The sequence below is a fragment of the Silurus aristotelis genome (genome assembly GCF_946808225.1).
Source record: "Silurus aristotelis genome assembly, chromosome: 6".
Taxonomy (NCBI): domain Eukaryota; kingdom Metazoa; phylum Chordata; class Actinopteri; order Siluriformes; family Siluridae; genus Silurus; species Silurus aristotelis.
In genome coordinates, this window is record NC_139579.1 from 29,819,844 (window position 1) to 29,843,372 (window position 23,529).

A 23,529-nucleotide genomic window follows, 5' to 3' on the forward strand; every position below is an offset into this window, starting at 1 on the left:
ACAAATAGTTCAGCAGGTGAAAAACACACTTTTATTATGAGATAGTGCCACCTGGATTAGCATGAAGGCTGATTATTTGTATGTGTTTTGTGTCAAAATGGCGGAACCTCAACCTAATTTCAGAAATAATTATCTGTAGAGGTAATGTAATATCAGGATTTTTTTTTAATTATCAGGGATCCGGGCCCCGTGTAGTCTTCACCTTTGTCTTTCTCATCATTTAGCCCAGTTGAGTACAGCGCACCGAACGATGCAGATTTCTGCCTAGATTTCTGCTTTGGATTTATTATTATTTTTTTTAGCTACTTCAACACATTTCGTGCAATTGGCACGTATTTTGGTACACTTCATCCCCAGAGTACATCTCAGAAGATGCTCCAGACGGTTCGCCAGGACAAACCTTATAAAGCATTAGAACATAGAAATTGCTGAATCATCAGCTACATTTAGCAAACAAAGCTATACTGATGATTTTGATCATACTGTATAGTGTAATTCTCCTCGAATGATCCTTTTGTCCACCATTTTGTTTTGTAATTAACACAGTCACTGTTTTGCTTTACAGGTACAAACCATTCTTTCCGTTCCAAGTGCAGCCGACGCCTGAGCCGACGCCAGACTTCTCGGTCCAAGACGAGCGGCTGGTGGAGGGACGTCTCCGCGTGAAACTCGTTGAATGTAGCAGGTAAGTGTGGAGCAGCACCGAGCGTGTTGTCTGTAGCTTTAGATTAATTTAGATTATTTATTTATTATTCCGATTAATCGAATAATCGGACACAAATACCTTTTATTATTATTATTAAAGAGCCATACTAAATATACACAATAAAAAAAATCAGGTAATTTGTTTCCTTTTTAGAAACATTTAATTTTCTACACACACACACACACGAGTCTGGTGTGTGTAACTGGTTATAGAATAGCATGCCATTCAAAAAGATCTGCTCGTGCATAATGCAGTTAGTCTGGCTATTAGAAGCCTGACCCAAATATGATACGCACTTGTTTTGTGTGTGTGTGTGTGTGTGTGTCCTTACTTAAAACAGAGAATTAGAAGACATTTATTGCATTTAAGCAGATACTTGAATCAAATAATTTAGTAATAAGAATCTTATTCTTTCGGCTGCTCCCAGTAGAGGGCGCCACAGTGGATCATCCGTCTCCATTCCCCCCCCCGCTGTCCTCTACATCTGCCTCTTTCAAACCAAATACCTGCATGTCTTCCCTCACCATATCCACAAACCTCCTCTTTGGTCTTCCTCTTTTCCTCCTTCCTGGTGGCTCCATCCTCAGCATTCTCCTACTGATATATACCATGTCCCTCCTCTGAACACGTCCAAACCATCTCAATCGTGCCTCTTGTTCTATGTTTGTCTGTCTGTCTTGTACATTATCTATGTCTTTCTGTGTGTGTGTGTCTGTCTCGTTCTATGTCTGTCTGTCTGTCTGTCTGTCTGTCTGTCTGTCTGTCTGTCTGTCCTGTTCCATGTTTGTGTGTCTGCCGTCTACTATATCTCTCTGTGTATCTGTTCATCTGTTTGTCTATCTGTTCTTTATCTGTCTGTTTTGTTTTATCTGTCAGTCTGTCTTGCTCGGTGTCTGTTTTTCTGTCTGTCTTGTTCTGTGTACTTGTTTGTATTGTATGCAATAATACATTTAGAAAACAACACTAGGGGGCGCCAGATGCTCAACATTGCATTCACAGAAACCAGTAGAAGATGCTAGAACATTTTTCACTGCTGTTTTAAAACCCACAAACATGTAAACACCAGCAGGACACCCATTTTCATTATTGCAGTTCTTGAGTGCACTGAAGATATACGTATTTACGTCATGAAATGAAAGGATCTCAGATTTGAGTAAAAAAAAAAAAACTCCAGGCTTTTTTTTTTTTTTTTGCTTCTTTGCAGTTCTGGGGGTGATTTATTTACTCGTTTGCTTGTTTATTTACACGTTGTACACTTTTGCTTTCTCTTTCCAACTTTTTAGGTTGTTTATTTTGGGCTCGTACGACCGGGAGACGTATGTCCACTGCACTCTGGAGATCAGCAGCCACGAATGGAAGGAAAAAACTCGCAGCTCCATCAAAAGGGTACGTTATCTCACTTCCTGTTTCATTCACGATTCCTTTTCTTTCCTTCACAGTCGTTTTTAGATGTGTAGGAGGAAACCTGAATTACCTTTCGGAGTTTGGTAGAAGCCCAGTGCCAGAGTTTCCATCAATAAATAAACCCTGATACTGGTTCATTAGGATACGGATTAAGGAATTCTGTTTTTAATTAATTAATTAATTAATTAATTAATTAATTTTGGTTGTCAAAGTTCACTTGCACATTGAGTTTGCATAATTCTGAAATTAAAACAGTGAATATAATGTGCAGAAACGTATGACACATGCAGGTGTTTTATATATATATATATATATATATATATATATATATATATATATAAAAGAAATTTTTTTTTTTTTTTACCCTTCATTACGCCAACCGTAATGAAGAATATTTATATTATTCTTCAGATTGAATTTTCTGACATCGATTCTTTATATTAACATTATATTACTCTCTGGCTCTCTTCATTTATGATTCCATAATATTTTTTAAAACTAAATAATGAGAAAACATGACTCAAGTGTGTAATGTTGAACGATTAATACGGCTTTTCAGCGGCTTCTAATGAGAGACGTAAAAGATGCTGTTTATTTTTCTGATTTTTTTTTTTTCAAAATTATTTTTTTTTTTATATATTTGCCATGGTCCTTCAAAATTAAAGGTCACCACGGGTCAACAGAGGGCAGCGGGCATCTCTTCCATAGAAAAAGAGGTAAATAGCTGTTTTTTTTATGACCATAATTGAGCTTGAGTTAAGGAGAGACGTTTAATAGATCAAATTGAATAATTTTATTTCCCCACATTCAATCAGAAATGGATTGATTCTTCTTGATTCTTGGTACAGGTTGTCCCCGACTTACGATGGCGATGACCCCAGGGACATGGTATCAGATACCCAGAAGTCTTAGTATGGAGTAATATACTCTAATTCGTTAATAATTTCACTATTTACAGTACTGAAATGAGGAAAACGGAGCCACATCGTAATGTATAAACTATACAGTGAACGTGGTGTGTACGAAATGTACATTTGTACAAGAACAAGCTCGGAAAAGTCAAACCATCGTAACTCGGAGGCCATCTGTACTTGCTTAGTCCAGAGAAGGACCTGTATTTGATGATGAATGATGAAGCATTGGGAATGAATCCTTCTGGGGTGATGGGGATTTTGATTGGAAGCATTTTCAGGAATGCGTAAACTGTTTTTGCACTACGGTCGATTTAAAGGAAAGATGGAAAGAAAAAAGACAAATGGTGCCCTCTGGTGGAGAACGGGAGTGGATACAGGACCAGGCAAATACTTTTCCTCACCGTGGTGAAGCGGGTCATGATTTTATTGCTGAATTAGCATCTTTAGGACATCTTATCAGAATCCATCAGTTCAGTGTGTTTATACAGTATCTTAAAGTGAGTGCTCGCATTTCAGCAACCAGTTTAGTATAATCTTAAAGGACAAAACTACAGAAATGAAACTTGTATTTGAGAGTAGCCAATGTGCAGCTTGTGTTTTACTGTCGTCAAAAAAACCCGATCATTTATTTTTACAACATGGTGTCTGGAGGATGGAATGATGGAAGGAAAGCAAACCTGCACAGTATATTATGCAGCCGTCTGTATTTAGTTGCGGTTGAGGCGTAGCAGGCTCGGCATCTTGGACAAAAGGGATGTCAATCATGTGGGCTTGGGAAAGTGGTTAGGCCACGCCCACATAGTATTTATCAGTTTGGAAAATCGTCTTTTTTTTTTTTTTAATCCAACTGTTCTGTCTGTTGGATGTAACCCTCAAATTTGGTATTATAACAATACATTAGTTTATTACACTGACCAGGTATAACATTATACCATTATGAGCAGTGAAGTGAATAACAATGATTTTCTCTTCATCATGGCACCTGTTAGTGGGTGGATATATTTATTTATTACAGACTCTTTTACCAGAACCACGTGTTCACAACTAAGCAGTAAATGTTTTAGGGCCTTTCTAAAGAACTCAGGAGGTGCAACTTGATGGTGTGATGGGAATTGATTAGAAGTCCAATGTCTGTACTGAGCTACCACTTCCAGCACAGAGAGTAAAAAAGTCTACTGAAAGACCAGCTTTCATCCAGCTGCAGGTTATCTGCAAGTTGAGTCACATTAGCTGGACTTGTATTTGTTTAGATCAGAACGACATCATTTAACTTCCAGATTACTGCACCTGAATGACTGAGAATATTCAGACACTTTTATCTGTACTGTAAATTTTATTTAGTAAACGTTTGTGTGCTGCTGTAATACTTTTATTTTCTTCTTAGATAAATAAAGTGATTGTCTGTTTGTCTGTCTGCTTGCCTCGCTGTCTGTCTGCTTGCCTCGCTTTCTGTTGATCTATTTGTCTGTCTGTCTGTATGTATGTCTGTCTATTTGACTGTCTGTCTGTCTGCTTGCCTCTCTTACTGTTTATCTATCTGTTTTCTATCAGTCTGTCTGTATGTATGTCTGTCTATTTGTCTGTCTGTCTGTCTGTCTGTCTGCTTGCCTCTCTTACTGTTTATCTATCTGTTTTCTATCAGTCTGTCTGTATGTATGTCTGTCTATTTGTCTGTCTGCTTGCCTCACTTTCTGTTGGTCTGTTTTCTGTTAGTCTGTCTATTTGTCTGTCTGTCTGCTTGCCTCTCTTTCTGTTTATCTGTCTGTTTGTCTGTCAAAGTGTCTGTATGTATGTATGTCTGTCTATTTGACTGCCTGCTCATCTGTCTGTCTGTCTGTCTGTCTGTCTGTCTGTCTGTCTGTCTGTCTATTTGACTGCCTGTCTGTCTGCTTGCCTCTCTTTCTGTTGATTTATTTGTTGTCTGTCAACATGTCTGTATGTATGTCTGTCTATTTGACTGCCTGCCGGTCTGTCTGTCAACGTGTCTGTCTGTCTGTCTGTCTGTATGTATATATGCCTGTCTATTTGACTGCCTGCACGTCTGTCTATCTGTTTTCTGTCAGTCTATCTAGCTATTTGTCTGTATGTATGTCTGTCTGTTTGTCTGTATGTCTGTCTGCTTGCCTCTTTTTCTGTTTATCTATCTGTTTTCTGTCAGTCTATCTATCTATTTGTCTGTCAAAGTGTCTGTATGCATGTATGTCTGTCTATTTGACTGCCTGCTCGTCTGTCTGTCAACGTGTCTGTCTGTATGTATGTCTATTTGACTGCCTCTTTGTCTCTGTCTGTCTGCTTGCCTCTCTTTCTGTTGATCTATTTGTTTTCTGTCAGTCTATCTATTTGTCTGTCAACATGTCTGTATGTATGTCTGTCTGCTTGCCTCTCTTTCTATTTATATATTTTATCTATTTATCTGTATGTATGTCTGTCTATTTGACTGCCTGCCTGTCTGTCTGTATGTATGTATAAATGCCTGTCTATTTGACTGCCTGCACGTCTGTCTGTCTGTCTTTGTTTTCTGTCAGTCTATCTAGCTATTTGTCTATATGTATGTATGTCTGCCTATTTGACTAGGTTAGATCAGTCTACCTCTGTACATAAATAAAGCTGATTTATAGATTCAGGTTATTTTAAAGTTTTGCTTCACTGTTCATTGGATTGAAAAGTACGACTCGTCCGCTCGCTGTCAAACACCAGTTGTTAAGTTCTGTAACGCTGCTTTAAAACAATGCCTTTTGTGAAAAGTTCTATAGAAATAAACTGAACCAAGTCAATAATGTGATGTTTTATAGCGTTTCCTCTCACTGACATTTTTAGCTCGATGGAAAACGGAAAACATTTACTAATTACTGCAATTAAGAGGAAGTTGCATTCACTTAATCTCTCTCTGTCTTCCCTGTTTTTACTTTCTCTCTCTCTCTCTCTCTCTCTCTCTCTCTCTCTCTCTCTCTCTCTCTCACTCTCTCTCTCTCTCTCTCTCTCTCTCTCTTCCATTAATAATTTAAATGTCATTTTTAATAGGTCTGTTTTTTTGTTTTTGTTTTTTTTCCTGCTTATTTAACTGTTTCTGAATAAGCCAAACTTGGACAGTAAATATTCATTAATCATTAATCAGACACTTGGTTTTGCCCTGCTTTTGTTGCTCAGTGGTTAAGGCTCTGGGTTACTAACAGAAGGTGAGAAGTTTAAGCCCCAGCACCACCAAGCTCCTACTGGTGCTTGAGCGAGGCCCTTAACCTTGCAGAAATGAATGTTACATTTAAATTTTTGTATACGTTTCTGAAAGTTTTTATTTCGAGTAAGAATCTTCATGACGTCAAGGGTTTAATTCCTTATTTCTACCGGAAAAGCTAGATCTAAAGCACACACACCCATCACCATGCTTCATTCGGTTACAGCGGGAGGGTTAGGGTTAGTCTCACTACGCTACACAGGACTCGCTCGCCAAGAACGTCTCCAAAGAACTGTGTATTTGGATGTGAGGGAGGGAGAATTTCGTCCTGCTGTTGTTATTGTTGCTGCTGCTGTTCTTGTTCAATTACAGACTGAAAATCCGATTCTGGATTAGGTATGTACGTCAGGGTCTGATTGTGAGCCGTAGTTTATTTATTTTATTTTTTGTTACGACTATAAAGCTCGCAGGCGATCGCTACATGAGACGTTCTTGTGACTCTTTAGCTCCGCTTAGCTGTTTTTCTAAAAAGCGGTGATAAGATTATGGAGACTGAGGTGTGTCCCGAGAGTTACATAGAATACAGATTAACATGGCAGAGGTAGAGCTGCATCTTCCTGCAGACACAACAGGAAAAGTATGTCTGGTTTTATATCATCTTTTTCTTTTCTTTTTTTCTCACCACTAAAAAGGCCTGTTTGTGAAAGGGGCCATGTGTTAGAAGGCACTTTCAGTAAACTTATGATTTGCTGTCTGTCTACCAAAGAAATAAAAATGAACTATCAGTACCATATTGAACTGCAGAGCATCATATATTTTTATTACATTACATCGAATTGCATTGAATCATATTGTATTGAATCGAAATGGGATCGCGTGGCAACGTAATTGGGGTGAATCGCATCTGTAGCTGCTTCATATGTATCTTTTAAAGTATCGTATCGAGATGCGAATCACATCTGCCTCAGTTATGGAGATGCACATTTCTAATAAGAACTGTAGCTTTAAGGATACTTGGGTTCATGTTGAGCCTTTTGTGTCCAGCAGGGGGCATCACCACTCAAAGGTTGAACGCCAGCCATTGTGTCATCTTATGTGTAGTGAAAGGTGTGTGTGTGTGTGTGTGTGTGTGTGTGTGTGTGTGTGTGTGTGTGTGTGTGTGTGTGTGTGTGTGTGTGTGTGTGTGTGTGTGAGAGACACGTCTGGTGTCATGTTGAGCAATAAGCTACCTGGATCAGATGACCTGAACGGGATTGAACGGGAATGTTCAGGTTAGACTGGTGATGGCCAATCGAGCTCACACACACACACACACACACTGAGCTTCTCAGTGTTTAATTAAAGCCATCACAATGGGATTTGTGCATATTACAGATCATCAATGTGTGTTTCGGTGCATGTAATAACCTGGACAATGAGTCAGCCAGATGACTTGGTTTACGTGTACGTGTGTGTGTGTGTGTGTGTGTGTGCGTGTGTGATCAGCGTAGAGCTGCATGTCATCATGGAGTCGGCTGGTGTAAACTCATGGTATGGCATGTACATTCAAGTGCAGGTGAAATATTTATTTTCCAGGTGTGTGAAAGATATAATATGTACAAATACACAGTGTGTGTGTGTGTGTGTGTGTGTGTGTGTGTGTGTGTGTTTTATCACACTCTTACAGTGTAGGGGAATCAGAGTCCTCAGCAGGGCCTCAAACACAGGATTACAACCTGCACCATCTGGAAAAGGTCATTCTCTTTCTATCTCGTTTTTTTTGTTTTCTTTCTATTCTCTTTCTCTCGCTCTCCCCATTCTCTCATTTCATGTGCACTCTGTTGTTCATGCTCTCACTCTCACTCTCACTCTCATGTCTCTGTCTCTTTCTTTCTCTTTCTCTTTTTCCTATCTCATCTGTCTGACCTTTTTCTTTTTCCATCTCTCTCTCGCTCTTTCACCCTCAACTGTCTCATCTCTCTGTCCTTTTTCTTTCTCCATCTCTTTTTCTCTTTTTTTTTTTGTCCCTCTCCTCTCCCATCTATCTCTCTTCCTCTCTTTTTCATTCACGCTCTTTTTGTCTCCTGCACTCTCTTCTCTTTCTTTATCTCTCTTTTATGTGTTTTTTTCTCCATCTCTCTCTTTCTCCTTCATGTTCTCTCTCCTCTCTCATCTCTCTGTTTCTTTCACTTTCTACTTTATGCTGTCTATATCATGCTCTCGTTTTCTTCAATTATTTTTTTTTTTGCTTTGTCTCCTACTTGTTCGACTCCTCCCCCAACAAGTAAAAATTAGCCCCCTCTTTCTCAACATTGTACTTTATTTTCCGTCACATTTTTTTCGTACTTTCTCTCTATTTTCTCATTTCATTTATTGTTGTTTGCTCCGCCCTGTCTCCTGTTTTTTAGTCCACACGTACACTAACATGTAAAGACCGCATCGCTGGGATTTGAGTCTTTTGCTTTTTGTCCTCATACAGACGATTCTTTCTCTTCACCTGGTTAATGTTTCCATGTTTTCATCTCATCAGTGATCTGTTGCTTTTGATCTTTTTCACTATTAAGTTGACAGTTATAGCTTTCGGCAGACGCACTTATCCAGAGCGACTTCTCATTCATACGACTGAGGAGCTATGGGGTTAAGGGCCTTGCTCAGGGGCCCAAAACTGGCAGCTTGGCGTGGCTGGGATTTAAACTCATGCACGCGCACACACACACACACACACACACACACACACCACACCACACCACACCACACCACACCTCTTTTCATTACAATGTACTATTAGCAACACAAACACTGCTGAACACGCATGCGCACGTATTCTTTTTCAGGCTCTGTAATTTAGCAGTCTTAAAATTAGGTCTTGCTACTACAGCATTGATGGCGTGTATTACTGACACACACACACACACACACACACACACACACACACACACACAGTGTATTTACACAGCTGCTCTAATGAGTGACTGATGCCCTCTTTTTACAACTGCCATTAGTCTGATTGGCTCTACAGTGTGTGTGTGTGTGTGTGTGTGTGTGTGTGTGTGTGAGACATTGTTTTTCTCGAATGGTTACTTCAGTTATTAATCCTGGATGCAAGTCTTTCATCCAGGGGGGGAAAAAGTGGACACTCTTCAGGCGTGTAACTGCAGATACACACAGACACACACTAGGGATGGTAAGATTCAGATTCAGTGATTCGCATCGGTGCATCGGCATAAAAGTCCAACTTTAAATGTATTATTATTAAATGTATTATTATCAAATTAACATTAGTAACAATTTGTGACCATATTTGATTATGTAGATCGATTTCTCCTCGCTGAACAGTTTCTCGAGCGCGTTCTCTCAGCACCGCCGCCGCTACGTGAATATGACGTATCGTGACGCTACTGTCCTGAGAGTCACATAGAATACGGATTAACATGGCAGAGGTAGAGCTGTAAATTCCTGCAGACTCAACAGGGAAAGAACGTCTGGTTTTATTTCATCTTTTTGCACATCCCCAGTAATATTTGTATATGGAAAAAAAATATACAGCGAAACCTCGACACTCACGACCTTGATAGTTGGCGACTTTTCACTTGGAACCGGATTAAGAGCAACTCGCGAAAAATCTGACAATTTTTAGTTTGTGCTAATAAAACTTTCTTTCGGCTTCTCCTATTAGGGTTCACCACAGCAGATCATCCGTATTCATGATCCCCATGTTTGATTTGGCACGTTTTTACGCTTGTTGCCTTCCTAACACAACCCTTCCCATTTATCCGGGCTTGGGACCGGCACTGAGAGTGCACTGGCTTGTGCAACCCTAATGGCTGGGGTCGATTCCCTGACCGGTGATTAAACCCGGGCCGCAGCGGTGAGAGCACCGAATCCTAACCACTAAAACACCAGGAAACTAGTTTGTGCTAATAAATTACATAAAAATGCTTGAAAAAATATTTTATTATTGATTTAAAGTAGTAAATAATATATTTGAGAAGTATTTTAAATTTTTTGTTAAGTTTATACTATAGTACATGTACAGTTCCCTTGAAAAAGGAACAATGAAAGTCAAAACCTTGTGATTTTTTGCTACTCGTGAGGGGTCATAAAACGTAACTCCCACGAGCGTCAAGGTTTCACTGTGTGTGTGTGCGTGTGTGTGTGCGTGTGTGTGTGTGCGTGTGTGTGTGTATATATATATAATATATATATATAATACAGTGCCTTGCGAAAGTATTCGGCCCCCTTGAACTTTGCGACCTTTTGCCACATTTCAGGCTTCAAACATAAAGATATAAAACTAATTTTTTTGTGAAGAATCAACAACAAGTGGGACACAATCATGAAGTGGAACGAAATGTATTGGATATTTAAAACTTTTTTAACAAATAAAAAACTGAAAAATTGGGTGTGCAAAATTATTCAGCTCCCTTAAGTTAATACTTTTGTAGCGCCACCTTTTGCTGCGATTACAGCTGTAAGTCACTTGGGGTATGTCTCTATCAGTTTTGCACATCGAGAGACTGAATTTTTTGCCCATTCCTCCTTGCAAAACAGCTCGAGCTCAGTGAGGTTGGATGGAGAGCATTTGTGAACAGCAGTTTTCAGTTCTTTCCACAGAGTCTCGATTGGATTCAGGTCTGGACTTTGACTTGGCCATTCTAACACCTGGATATGTTTATTTGTGAACCATTCCATTGTAGATTTTGCTTTATGTTTTGGATCATTGTCTTGTTGGAAGACAAATCTCCGTCCCAGTCTCAGGTCTTTTGCAGACTCCATCAGGTTTTCTTCCAGAATGGTCCTGTATTTGGCTCCATCCATCTTCCCATCAATTTTAGCCATCTTCCCTGTCCATGCTGAAGAAAAGCAGGCCCAAACCATGATGCTGCCACCACCATGTTTGACAGTGGGGATGGTGTGTTCAGGGTGATGAGCTGTGTTGCTTTTATGCCAACCATAACGTTTTGCATTGTTGCCAAAAAGTTCGATTTTGGTTTCATCTGACCAGAGCACCTTCTTCCACATGTTTGGTGTGTCTCCCAGTGTCTCCCAGACACTTTTTATGGATATCTTTAAGAAATGGCTTTCGTCTTGCCACTCTTCCATAAAGGCCAGATTTGTGCAGTATACGACTGATTGTTATTCTATGGACAGAGTCTCCCACCTCAGCTGTAGATCTCTGCAGTTCATCCAGAGTGATCATGGGCCTCTTGGCTGCATCTCTGATCAGTCTTCTCCTTGTATGAGCTGAAAGTTTAGAGGGACGGCCAGGTCTTGGTAGATTTGCAGTGGTCTGATACTCCTTCCATTTCAATATTATCGCTTGCACAGTGCTCCTTGGGATGTTTAAAGCTTGGGAAATTGTTTTGTATCCAAATCCGGCTTTAAACTTCTCCACAACAGTATCTCGGACCTGCCTGGTGTGTTCCTTGTTCTTCATGATTCTCCCTGCGCTATAAACGGACCTCTGAGACTATCACAGTGCAGGTGCATTTATACGGAGACTTGATTACACACAGGTGGATTCTATTTATCATCATTAGTCATTTAGGTCAACATTGGATCATTCACTGAACTTCTGGAGAGAGTTTGCTGCACTGAAAGTAAAGGGGCTGAATAATTTTGCACGCCCAATTTTTCAGTTTTTTATTTGTTAAAAAAGTTTGAAATATCCAATAAATTTCGTTCCACTGCATGATTCTGTCCCACTTGTTGTTGATTCTTCACAAAAAATTAGTTTTATATCTTTATGATTGAAGCCTGAAATGTGGCAAAAGGTCGCAAAGTTCAAGGGGGCCGAATACTTTCGCAAGGCACTGTATGTGTATATATATATATACGTGTGTGTATATATATACGTGTATATATATACGTGTGTATATATATATATATATATACACACACATACAATTGTTTTAAATTTTTTTTATTAGTTATTTTTTTAATAAAAATCAAATCATGACCACAGGACCATCCTGCAAGAGATCTCTCTCTCTCTCTCTCTCTCTCTCTCTCTCTCTCTGTGTGTGTGTGTGTGTGTGTGTGTGTGTGTGTGTGTGTGTGTGTGTGTGTGTGTGTGTGAGAGAGAGAGAGAGAGAAATATGGACTTTCTGAGAAGAGATGTTCGTGACTGTGATGTGGGAATCCGCCTCTGTGGTGGTGATCTTTTCACCTTTAATGTTGGACAGTTGCGTGCATGCGCGCGCACACTTTAAAAAAAAAAAAAAAAATTTTTATCATGAGCATGTGTGTATAAAAGAAATGGTTGGCCTAAAACCCAAATGTTTGTTGTGAACATGGTATTTGAGCTAGAATGCGTTTGTCTTGTCGGAGGTCTAATTGTCTAATAGCTCTGGGGCTATTTATCTGTCGTGTGCGTGTGTGTGTTCTGAGGGTATTGATTCCCTTTTCCCTATCTCTTTTATCGCTGATACAACAGCTGGTTAGGTGCATGATGGGACACGTGATGACTATTACTGGCATTCCCCGAGTTACAGTTTGTTTGTCCTTCAGCAACAGCACACAATGGCAACATGTGACGACATCTCAAGACAAAAAAACAAAACAGAAGCGTGACGAGTAAATATTTATGGTCGTTAAGGGGGAGTTGTTTAACTGGTATTGATTGTACCCTTGGGATATGTGTGTGTGTGTGTGTGTGTGTGTGTGTGTGTGTGTGTGTGTGTGTGTGTGTGTGTGTGTGTGTGTGTGTGTGTGTGTGTGTTCGAATAATATTTAAATAGTACTATTTTTACAATGTATTTTATGTTGCACAAAAACAGTCTCCTGCTTCCTCGAAAAAACATTTCTCAATCATTTCTGATGCCTTCAGCTTATTAGATCAGTACTACATGTGACTGATGCTGTGCTTGGGTTACAGTGTGGAGGAGCTGAAACTGCAGCCAGGCCTACTTACTGGGTGAATGTCAGCATGAGTAAGCTTTGTATGTACATCTGAGTGGCTGAAGATGGATCCATTCATCTGAAACGTCCAGTTCTGTTAACATCGCTCCTGATGTAACGCGCACACCAACCGAATCAAGGCCCGGAAACACAGCCGTACATATAACACTACCACACACACACACACACACACACACACACACACACACACACATACACACAATACTGATTCCGGCTCACATGCTCTTGTGAGATGGTGGATGATGTACGCCATTACTGTGCTTGAGTAAAAATTCAAATCCCCTGCTCAAACAAGGAAGTGGTAGCTCATTGGATAAGATGTTGGACTTCTACACAGAAGGAATCGCTAATCCAAGGACCTCTGGAAGTGGTAGTTTTTAGACGGGGTTTGAAGACTGCTATAAACTTGGCTGTTCAGACATCAAGTTAAAGCATGTCGTTTTTGTAGCCTGAACGATGGTGGGACCAGTCGAGCAGTGTGAGAGGATAGAGGTGGGGTGAGAAGTGCTATGAGGTAAAGCTGGTCCGTTTCTTTAGCTTTGTAGGCTAGCATCAGCGTTTGAAATCTGATGCGGGCAGCCGAGTGCTGAACTGAATTTTGCACGTCATAAAATGAAAAACACAACAAAGGAATCCCAGAACTGTTAAGCAGCTAGAATTTTGCATCAGACACACATGGGACAGCATTCCATTTGAGGCCTATTGCAGCCATTAGATTCAAAACGACCTTATTTTTTTCCTTAAAATGCAATATAATTACAATAAAGCCACTTGACACAATGAAACACTGCAGACTGACTCATGACTAGACTCGTGCTTGTACAGACATTTGTATATTTATGTAACTGCAAAATTTCAAATTAGTTCAAAGTGAGAACGATTCCACTTGCATTTAAAAGTGGAATATTTAAAAAAAATCTTTAGTTTTTTTACGTCCGGAACATCTGTGTTTACTCACAAACATGTTTAGTGGCAGACCGCAAGTTTGTTTACTCTTTACGCTTTGTTTTACTGTTGCTACTGGATCTGTACTGGAAGCACAATTTAAACGCAAAAGAATCCATATCGCTCGACTGTCGTGAAAACGTCGGCGGCGAAAGGAAGTGGCAGCAAGTGCGCATATGTGCAGAACAAAATCTGTTTTCGCACATGCATCAAATCGCAGCAACTTCCTTTTGTTACCGATGTTTTTTAAGACAGTCAAGCGATATGGATTTTTTTTTTTTGCGTTTTTATGTCCAGCTTCAAGAGGGAAATTCAAGGAGAAATTCCTGACAGAAAAGTGAATAAATGAAGCATTGATTGAATTAACTTATTTATAAACAAATTAATTTAACGTATAAACCATCTTGTGTGTTTCTTGAATGCAGACAAGGTTGCTGAAATAAGTAGAACAAGTTAAGTAGAACATAGCTTTAAAAAAAATTCAATGTTAAATGTAAAAAAAATAAAAACACACACACACACACACACACACACACACACACACACACACACACACACACACCTCTGTATTACCCAAATGGTGTCTAACAAATCAGGAATTTTTAATTGAATTTTTCCATTTATTAAATTTTATTTAATCAATTAAGTTGAATTATTTATTCTATAATCAATATAATAGTGTATTGCGTTAATTAGATTTATTTTATTGACACCCTAATCGAACAGAAATTAAAACCAGAGTGCGATTTTTGACGTCTTACGGCGTTCATTTATTTATTTATTTATTTTTTAACCTCCCAGTACACACCCAGACCAGTACACTAAGAAGTACTTGCTATAAATTGGTACACTTAAGTTATTCCTACAGTTACTGTCACAAACCTTTGTTCCAGGCTGCTGTGTGAGGCGATGAAAGTGGGCGGATAACTGAGTTTCAGGGGCACGTGAGGAGCGAGCTGTATTTTTAGCTGATTGCTGTTTATGGCTGATTTCTTCGACAGGCAGCTGGTCTCTCTCTGCCCTCTTATTGTTTGATCCAGACTGAAGTGTGCTGGAAGTAAATCTCATTTTTATGCACTTTATTGCTTTTTGGGAGCGCATGGGCAGGGGGGTCTCGGATCTGCTTCTGGAATAGAAAGAAGGATGGGAAAAGGGGGAGGCAGGAAGCAGCTGGAGCTCTGATTGATTGAGGTGTGTTGGGCAGGATGGGCACCATGATGGGCACCGTGATGGACACCATGATGGGCACCGTGATGGCTGGACCGTGATCGTGTGGTTGTACGATGGTACACCTTTATGGCGTAGCGTGGAAGCTCGTTGTGTCTATGGAGATGGATATGTGTTGTACTCAGTAGTAGAACCAGAAACCAATTTGACATTGAAATCCTGAGTATTTAGTGAGAGATGGGTCAGTCCAGTGCCTGATATATCTTATTCTATCTATAGTGTAAAGGAGGGGTTGCCAATCTTTCCAACAAAAAAGAGAACCAGCACCCACATTTTGTGGAAAAGTTATGATATCTCTGGGTTAAAAGCCTGAGGGTTAAGAGGAAAACATTATTGCATGTGAGCATTGGGTCCTGGTTGGCCATCCACTGTGGTGTATGTGTAGATCTGCGTAGGCTTAGCGCTGTTTTATCTCAGCTATGTTCTTCTATGTTGTCTTTTATAGCATGTAAGTCCTGGAGGAATGTTGTTTTGGGTCATCATGTACGGCACCAAGTGTATATGGTTGAAATAAAATGACAATAAAGCCACTTGACTGTACTCAGGGAAAAGAAGATATAAAAGTGTGCCTGGAGCTCTGCCATTTAAAAAGGTCCAGGTCATTTTAAAAGGCAAGGTGAAACATTTCTTCACTCATCTCAAGAGCATCTTGGCTTCCGGGTTCATGGTTCGTTTGGATGTGACTGGTGGCACGAGGAAACCAGTTATTCGTTAGTGTTCTGTAAGCTGCCTGGATGGGAAGGAATTGGAGGAAGGATGGAAGGAAAGATAATCAAGGATGGATGAAAAGAAAGGTGCTTTATGCTCCGCACATATACATTACTGAGGTCAGAGTGCAGGGTCAGCCCCAAGATTGGCAGCTTGGTGATACCGGGATTTGAACCCCCAACGTTAAGATCAGTAACCCTGAAGTGCTGTATCATGGCTGACCCTGTGCTCTGACCCCAGCTTCCTAACATTTCTGGGATATAAGAAGAAAGAATTGAGCTGTAAAGTCCATGTGACAAGCATTTAGCATCTTTTCTTCTTTCTTTCCACAATTACGATGGGAAATTACATGTCGCCTGAGACTCCAACTGCGAATTTCCAGTTGCACCCGGGTTTTTCCGAGTTCTTTTTATTTTTTTTTTCTTGAACATTGGATTGAAGTGTAAATTTTCTCTCGGACCACTTGGTTATCATGATTTTTTTCATTCCTGTGTCCTCTTGAGTTATACAGTAATCTCTGGGACGTTTTCACTGTACTGTAACGCTATACTCTTATCTTCTTCGTGATTCCGGAGCAACGTTCTTACCCGTTCTGAATGTTTCGGTGTTGCCAATCATTTTTTGAAGCGAAATGCCACCTGTCGATTAGATTCTGGTTGTAGAAAGCAACCGAGATTTCTCTCTCTCTCTCTCTCAGGTACAACCCTGATTTTAAGTACCGGCAAGAGGGAGCTTAAGACGCCCCGAAACAGAAACAAAATGTCACTGCGATAAGGAAATGGAGTGTCCTTCTCCTGTCCTTTTGCGAAGTGCTTAGGAGTGCTGATAGCAGGAGCTCTAATATTCCACCTACACCTCTCTGCCCCCCCCTCCAGCTCATCCCCCTGTTTGCTCCAGCTACCATATGCAGATGAACACAAGGAACAATGCGGCCTCTAAAAAAACGGACCGGCGGCTAAAGGAGCTCTCCAACCTCCGAACATAAATGAGAAGGGGGTGATGTGGTGGGTTTTTTTTTTTTTTTTTGGTCTCCATAACGACCCGGCTTTTGAGCGACGCTCCCTGAAAAGAGTTCTTTCCTGTCACAAAGAGGAGCACCAACATAAAAATTCAAATCGTGGGCAGTGAGACCCGTGTTCCTGCCTTTGAATTGGTTTTCGAGCTCTTCTTTATCTCCGGCTACTGGTGAATGGACGTTTGAGAAAAATCTAATCACAGGCTTTATTTTTATTTATTTATTTTTCTGGGAAAAAAACATCAAATTAATTCATTAATAGGCGACTTGGGTCCATTCAGCATTAATTTTTTTTCTTAAAAAAAAAAAAAAAGAATCTTTATAAAAAGAATAAATTAATAAAAAAAGATTAGTAGAGAAGAGCTTGGGATTCAATTAGGCACCAAAAGGAAAGGGCAGCGATGACATCAGTCAGTGTGGCACGTCTGACTTGGACCAGGCACCTGAAATGACGCGAATTAATCGACTTCCTACTCGCACAAAGTTGCACTTCCTGTTCATGGCTAGCATCAAGGTTTATTCACTTACTGTAGAGGATGAAGCCGAAGTATCTCTCTTTCCAGACACTAATTTACAGTGTTGTAGCTGTTACATGGAGTGAGTTTACATGCACACTAATAGTCTGATTATTCAAATGATAATAATCATTATTATTATGATTACTTAATAATTATTAGGCTGTTCGTGCAGTCATGTAAACAGCATACTTCATGTTTTTTTATTTATTTATTATTTTTGTTTTGTTTGTTTTTAATAAACTTGTTAGGGGATTTATTTATTGTTATTTTTTTTCTTATGTCTAATATAATATATGTATATTAGAGCTGTCAATCATTTTAAAAATGTAATTGTGCTTAATCGCATGAATGTGAAGTTTTTATTGATTTTAGTGATTAAGTGCAACTTAATCGCACATTTTTATCTGTTCTAAATGTTTCATAATTTAACACTTTTCAAGGTTTTTAATACTTTAATCAACTTGGGTATGGACAAATATGGATGCTTATGCAAATGTATGTTTATTAGTAGTGAAACCGGACTCAAAATAGAGCATAAAATACGAAACAGAACTTTTTGCCATGTTTCCACACGGACGGTTTTATTATATACTAGCTGAAAGTACCCGTGCTTCGCTACGGAAGGCAGAACGCTAAGCAATATGGCAATAAGCAGTAAGCACTGAGCAGGACTGGATGATCAGAGATCAGAAAGTAACGTCAACAAATAACATACTACCCCTTTTTTAGTACGGATACAGGGCAAACTACTTTGAAAACATTTTTTATCGTGCATCTAACATCTAATAAGAAACAATGTAGTAAGTTTTATGAGGATCCGTGCTGTTATTTCGAAGAGTTTACAATGCGTGAGAAATCGCGTTTTTCGCGAGTTAGCCGCGATCCAGGGCGAATTTTTCAAAACCCTTTCTTAGTAAGCACCTAAGACCCAAGAGGAAGGTATGTTCCAAATTTCATTGCAATCCGTTCAGTGGTTTTTGAGATTTCTTGATGAGTGAATGAGTCAGTCAGTGGTATTTGAGCTTTATATATATATAGATAATAAAGATATTGTGGTGTGTGTGTGTGTGTGTGTGTGTGTGTGTGTGTGTGTGTGTGTGTGTATATATATATATATATATATATATATATATATATATATATATATATATATATATATATATATATATATATATATATAAAAAAATTTTTACCGTATTTTTCGGACTATAAGTTAGTCAAAGAAACTTAGAAATGAGCATCAGAAAATAATAAGGACATAATCCTCGGTCTTGCACACATGCAGTAATACCGGAAAAATGCGGCGGCAGGCTGACTTTGCATTTTGTCCATCTTTTTTGGTAGGTTAGTTATATATTATCAGAAACCAAAAGAGAGGGTTGTACTTACAAGGATTATTTTTTGGAACAGAAGCTTCCAGTGCCCAAAGATAAGTGAATAAATAAGTTAAATAAGAAATTTAAAACTTTTAATAAAAACAAAAATTGTACAGTAAGCAGAACATTTAAATGTTTGAGATTTTTTATTATATTATATTTTTAATTATATTATATAATAAAATATCAAACAACTCAAGAACTTTGAGGATGGATTTGGATTGTTATTCATATCAACAGTGTGCTACCATCGCTCAGGACCTCACTTTTGTTGAAGAGTTAAGTTGAATTGTTGAACACCATAAAAATGATGGAACTGTAGTGAATGGACACTCAGATGAGGATGGGTTCCCCTTTGAATCTGGTTCCTCTCAAGGTCTCTTCCTCATACCATCTCAGAGTTTTTTCTTGCCACAGTCACCAGCGCCTCAATCATTAGTGATAAAATTGCAAGCGACAAAATTATAGGTACTAAAATTATAAATTCATATTTTATAACCTTTTTAATAAAGCTTCGTTGGGACAATGTCCATTGTTATAAGTGCTATACAAATAAATTGGAATTGAATTGAATCATTTAATATATTTATTTAATCCATATTTTAAGCATTTAGGAACTGGGGTTCCCAGAATCCAGGGTTCCCAGAAAACTGTGTTAATTATTGCATGTTCAAGCCGAAATGGAAATCTATCGACAATTTTTATTTTTTGTCGATTCTCTTATTTTCTATTTGCATGCCAAAGGTAAAGACCCCTTAGATGTGTGTATGTGTGTGTATGTGTGTGTGTGGTTAGGGTCCTTTTGTTTCATTTCTATTTTGCTAGATTTTTTATCTCTTCTTTCTAAAGGACTAATACAGCCTATATCGTTTGGTGTGTCTTTTGGTTCATGTAATGTCTGTGGGTATGTCCCTTTTTGTGTGTGTGTGCTTGCGTGTGGGCCCCAGGGGGACACCTACCCTATACTTGAACACTAATCTCTTTGACATGTACCAGATGATTAGATTAAGTCCAGCACACTGAGGGAGCACGAGAGCAGTTTTCTGCCCTGCACTGCCCTACAACATGCATCCAGTGAACCTGAGCGTGTGTGTGTGTGTTTGGTTGTGAAGGTTGTTTACTGGACTGTGTGTGTGTGTGTGTGTGTGTGTGTGTGTGTGTGTAGATGATTGAAGCTTCCTGTACCGCCTGCTTTTTCATTTGAGTTTTCCTCGCCACACACTGTGCTTTGTGTAGGTGAAGTACGAGCCAGCGCGCTGCTCTTTTGTCTCGGTGTGTCAGTGCGGTTTCTCATCAACACCCGGACAAGTGAGCGGGGCGTACGCGCTCCTGTGATCGATTTTAAACTGGTTATCTTGTCTCTTCAGCTCAGCCCTCAGATAAACCTGGCAAATAAAGAAATAAATGGAGAGATTTGGAGGGAAAACAACGAGGAAAGGAGAGTTGTGGTCAGGAAGCAACGGAAAGCGTTTTTGTTTTTATTACGGCTCAACAAAAAATGATGATATGGGGTTTTTTTTTCTATTTGAGAGAGACACTTTTTTTTTTTTTTTTCAACTTTTATTAAATGAACAACTATTAAGTTGTTAATTTAATAGTTGCAAGATTAACTTTTGTGCAAACATATATATCTAAAAGGCAGGTTTGGGTCTCCTAGTTCACGTGAAGGGAACATTTCATGCTACTGCATTCGAAAACTTCATGTACAGTTGTGTTCCTCCAATTTTGGGAAATTGACATATGGCTTTAAAAGTCTGGTGTCCTAATATTTTGGACATGTATTATAGATTCTGTATAATTTCCCAAGTAGGTTTTTTTTTTTTTTTTTTTTTAACTCTGCTGTCTGGTTCTATTTCACAGAAACGCATACTTTGGCTGTATTGTAAATCAAGTGTCCCATTTAGAGCTTAAAAATGTAGAAAGTGGGATGTCTGTCTGTCTGTCTGTCTGTCTGTCTGTCTGTCTGTCTGTCTGTCTGTCTGTCTGTCTGTCTGTCTGTCTGTCTGTCTGTCTGTCTGTCCGTCCGTCCGTCCGTCCGTCCGTCCGTCCGTCCGCCCGCCCGCCCGCTCGCTCGCTCAACATTGTCTGATTATCAATCTATTCAACATGTTCCTTCTTTCCTTCCTTCGGTGTATAAATGTTCCATTCCAGGGTTTTGTAATTTTCCAACATAGTGTTGAAAACCCATTTAATGTTCTTTCTTTCTTTCTTCAACAATATCATCCTTTTCTCTTTGATTGCTATTTGTTTAGTTTGGAGCTTTGGTTTACTGATCCCAAGGCCAATCCGCCTTTTATGTTGACGCTCGTTTCTCACACAATGCTTTTTGTGTTCTTGACTTTATCCAAACAGTCGCATGGAAACAATTTAATCTTTACCCCACTATACTCAAACACACACTGTCATTGTACCAGGTTTTGTATTTGTGTGTTTTTCCTCGTGTGTGTGTGTGTGTGTGTGTGTGTGGTCGTAATCGATCGAGTTTATCAGCCTTGACTGAAATGACCACTCTCCTCTGCCTAAGCTGTGTGTGTTTGAGAGAGAGAGGGATAGAGAGATAGAGGAAGGAAAGGAGCAACAGGTGTATACACAAGACAACTGGCGTCCTCATACAATGGCTTCAATGGCTGTCTGTCAGCGTGCGAAGCAGAGCGTGGGCTTCAACGTAGAACACACACAGCGTACACCTAGCACGTCTGCACACAGCTGGCACAGGCGTGGGCAAAAACACGTTCCGTGACGTTTTTTTGTGTGTGTTAGTTTTGTTTAGTGTATGGGAGAGAGGATGGCTGGTGTTGGATGGCTTGCTAGGACGCATTTTATTAATTTCTCTATCTATTTTCTATCCCTCTCTTGAGGGTAATTTGTCAGTGACCTTGCGCTACCTGTCTGTCTGAGTGCACAACGACCATAGATGTTTCGGCATCTGCTTTAGAGGCAACGTTAGTCCATCCGAGCATGTTCTGTGTTCTCTTTTATAGTGTGTGTGTGTGTGTGTGTGTGTGTGTGTGTGTGTGTGTGTGTGTGTGTGTGTGTGTGTGTGTGTGTGTGTGTGAGAATGATGGAGAACTATACATGAAAGGCTTTTAAGGAGTGAAAAAGCAGTTAAGTAAATCGGCAAATGAGCTCTGTGTGTGTGTCTGTGTGTCTGTGTGTGATTGTATGACCAAATGTGTGTGTCTGTGTGGGTTAGAAAGTAAGATGTTGTGAGAGACACCAAGAACTAGACATTAATGCCTCTGAAGAATAAAAAAAACAAATTCAGATGAGCTATGTGGTTTTGTATGTGTGTGAATGGAAGGTCCTCACAAGAACTGTTAGACCAAATGGGGTGTGTGTGTGTGTGTGTGTGTGTGTGTGTGTGTGTGTGTGAGGTAAAATAAAAAAAGTTGAAAGATGGTGAACTAGACAAATAATGCTTCTGAAGAGTGAAAAGCTAAAGACAGATGAGCTGTGTGGTTACTTTGTATGTGTGTGAATGGAAGGTCTGCACAAGAATCATAAGACCAAACAGGGGTTGGGGGTGTGTGTGTGTGTGTAAGGTAGAAGGTGAGGTTAAAAGAGAGACCGAGAACTAGTCATTAATGCCTACAATGAAAAAGTAGCGGCAGATGAGCTCTGTTTGTGTGTTGTGATTGGGTGATTGGAAGGTCCTCACTAAAATTGTAAGACTGAATGGTGTGGGTGTGGGTGTGTGTGTGTAAGCACTTCTTGTTTGCTTGTTAAAGCACTTCTAGCTTGTTCTTAATATCAGTAAAAGCACCTGACCGAGGTCAATATTCAACATTTTCTTGTTGATATATTGTTTCATGTAGACAAGTGCTTTGTGTGTGTGTGTTTGTGTGTGTGGGTAAATTGACGCATAGGTCACATCATCATGAACCAGCCAGAGCAATGTCAACATCCGTTTACCTGCGCTAAACACACACACACACACACACACACACACACACATACACACACACCACACACACAGAATCCAGGCACATTTATGGTTGTGCGATTATCCTGTAGCTGCTCGGTCTCCTGAAATCATCTGTAATTGCTGTTCAGTGGCTCTGCTTTGTTCTTGTGTCAGGAAAATATCTGTCAAATCATTTCTGTTTCTCACAGCCTGAATAGATTTGTGTGTGCAGGCTGTGTGTCAGGTTGTGTGTATGTCTCTGTGTGTATGTCTCTGTGTGTGTGTGTGTGTGTGTGTGTGTGTGTGTGTGTGTGTGTGTGTGTTCTGGAATTAAATATTTAACTAAACGAAGCGGTCGTGTTTGTTCACAAATGTTAGTAAACTGAGTTAATAAAAAAAAAAAAAAAAAAAAAATACAAGCAATGTCAAGTTTTGTATTTCTTCCCCCTAACCGTACCGAAATTGACCCGAACCGTGACTTAACCAAGATACGTACCGAACCGTGAAATTTGGGTACCGTTACACCCCTAATGGTTACTAAACTGCTCCTTTGTTTGAGACGAACCCTGGTTACGGAGCCCCTCGTTTAAGCTAGATGACGGTCAGAATATGTGAAATACACAGTCTGAATACACAGTCCTCACTCTCTTCCGAAAGCTTGCTCCAGAATTGCCCAGCAAGCGTGACTTAGCCGGACAAATTCACCCTCTCTGAGGTGCATTATACACCAAATTGCACCA

General features: G+C 39.6%; 1 protein-coding gene across 2 annotated transcripts in view; it reads left to right on the forward strand.

Annotated features, from left to right (window-relative positions):
- pdzd8 (PDZ domain containing 8) overlaps window positions 1-23,529 on the forward strand; it is a 61,822-nt gene that overhangs the window by 29,011 nt on the left and 9,282 nt on the right. The window contains exons 2-4 of one of the 2 annotated variants that reach the window (XM_083544560.1): window positions 566-685; window positions 1,990-2,092; window positions 2,776-2,826. In XM_083544560.1, coding sequence (XP_083400686.1) covers window positions 566-685; window positions 1,990-2,092; window positions 2,776-2,826 — 274 coding nt within the window. The remainder of the gene's footprint in view (window positions 1-565; window positions 686-1,989; window positions 2,093-2,775; window positions 2,827-23,529) is intronic. The other variant, XM_083544561.1, reaches the window with a different exon arrangement.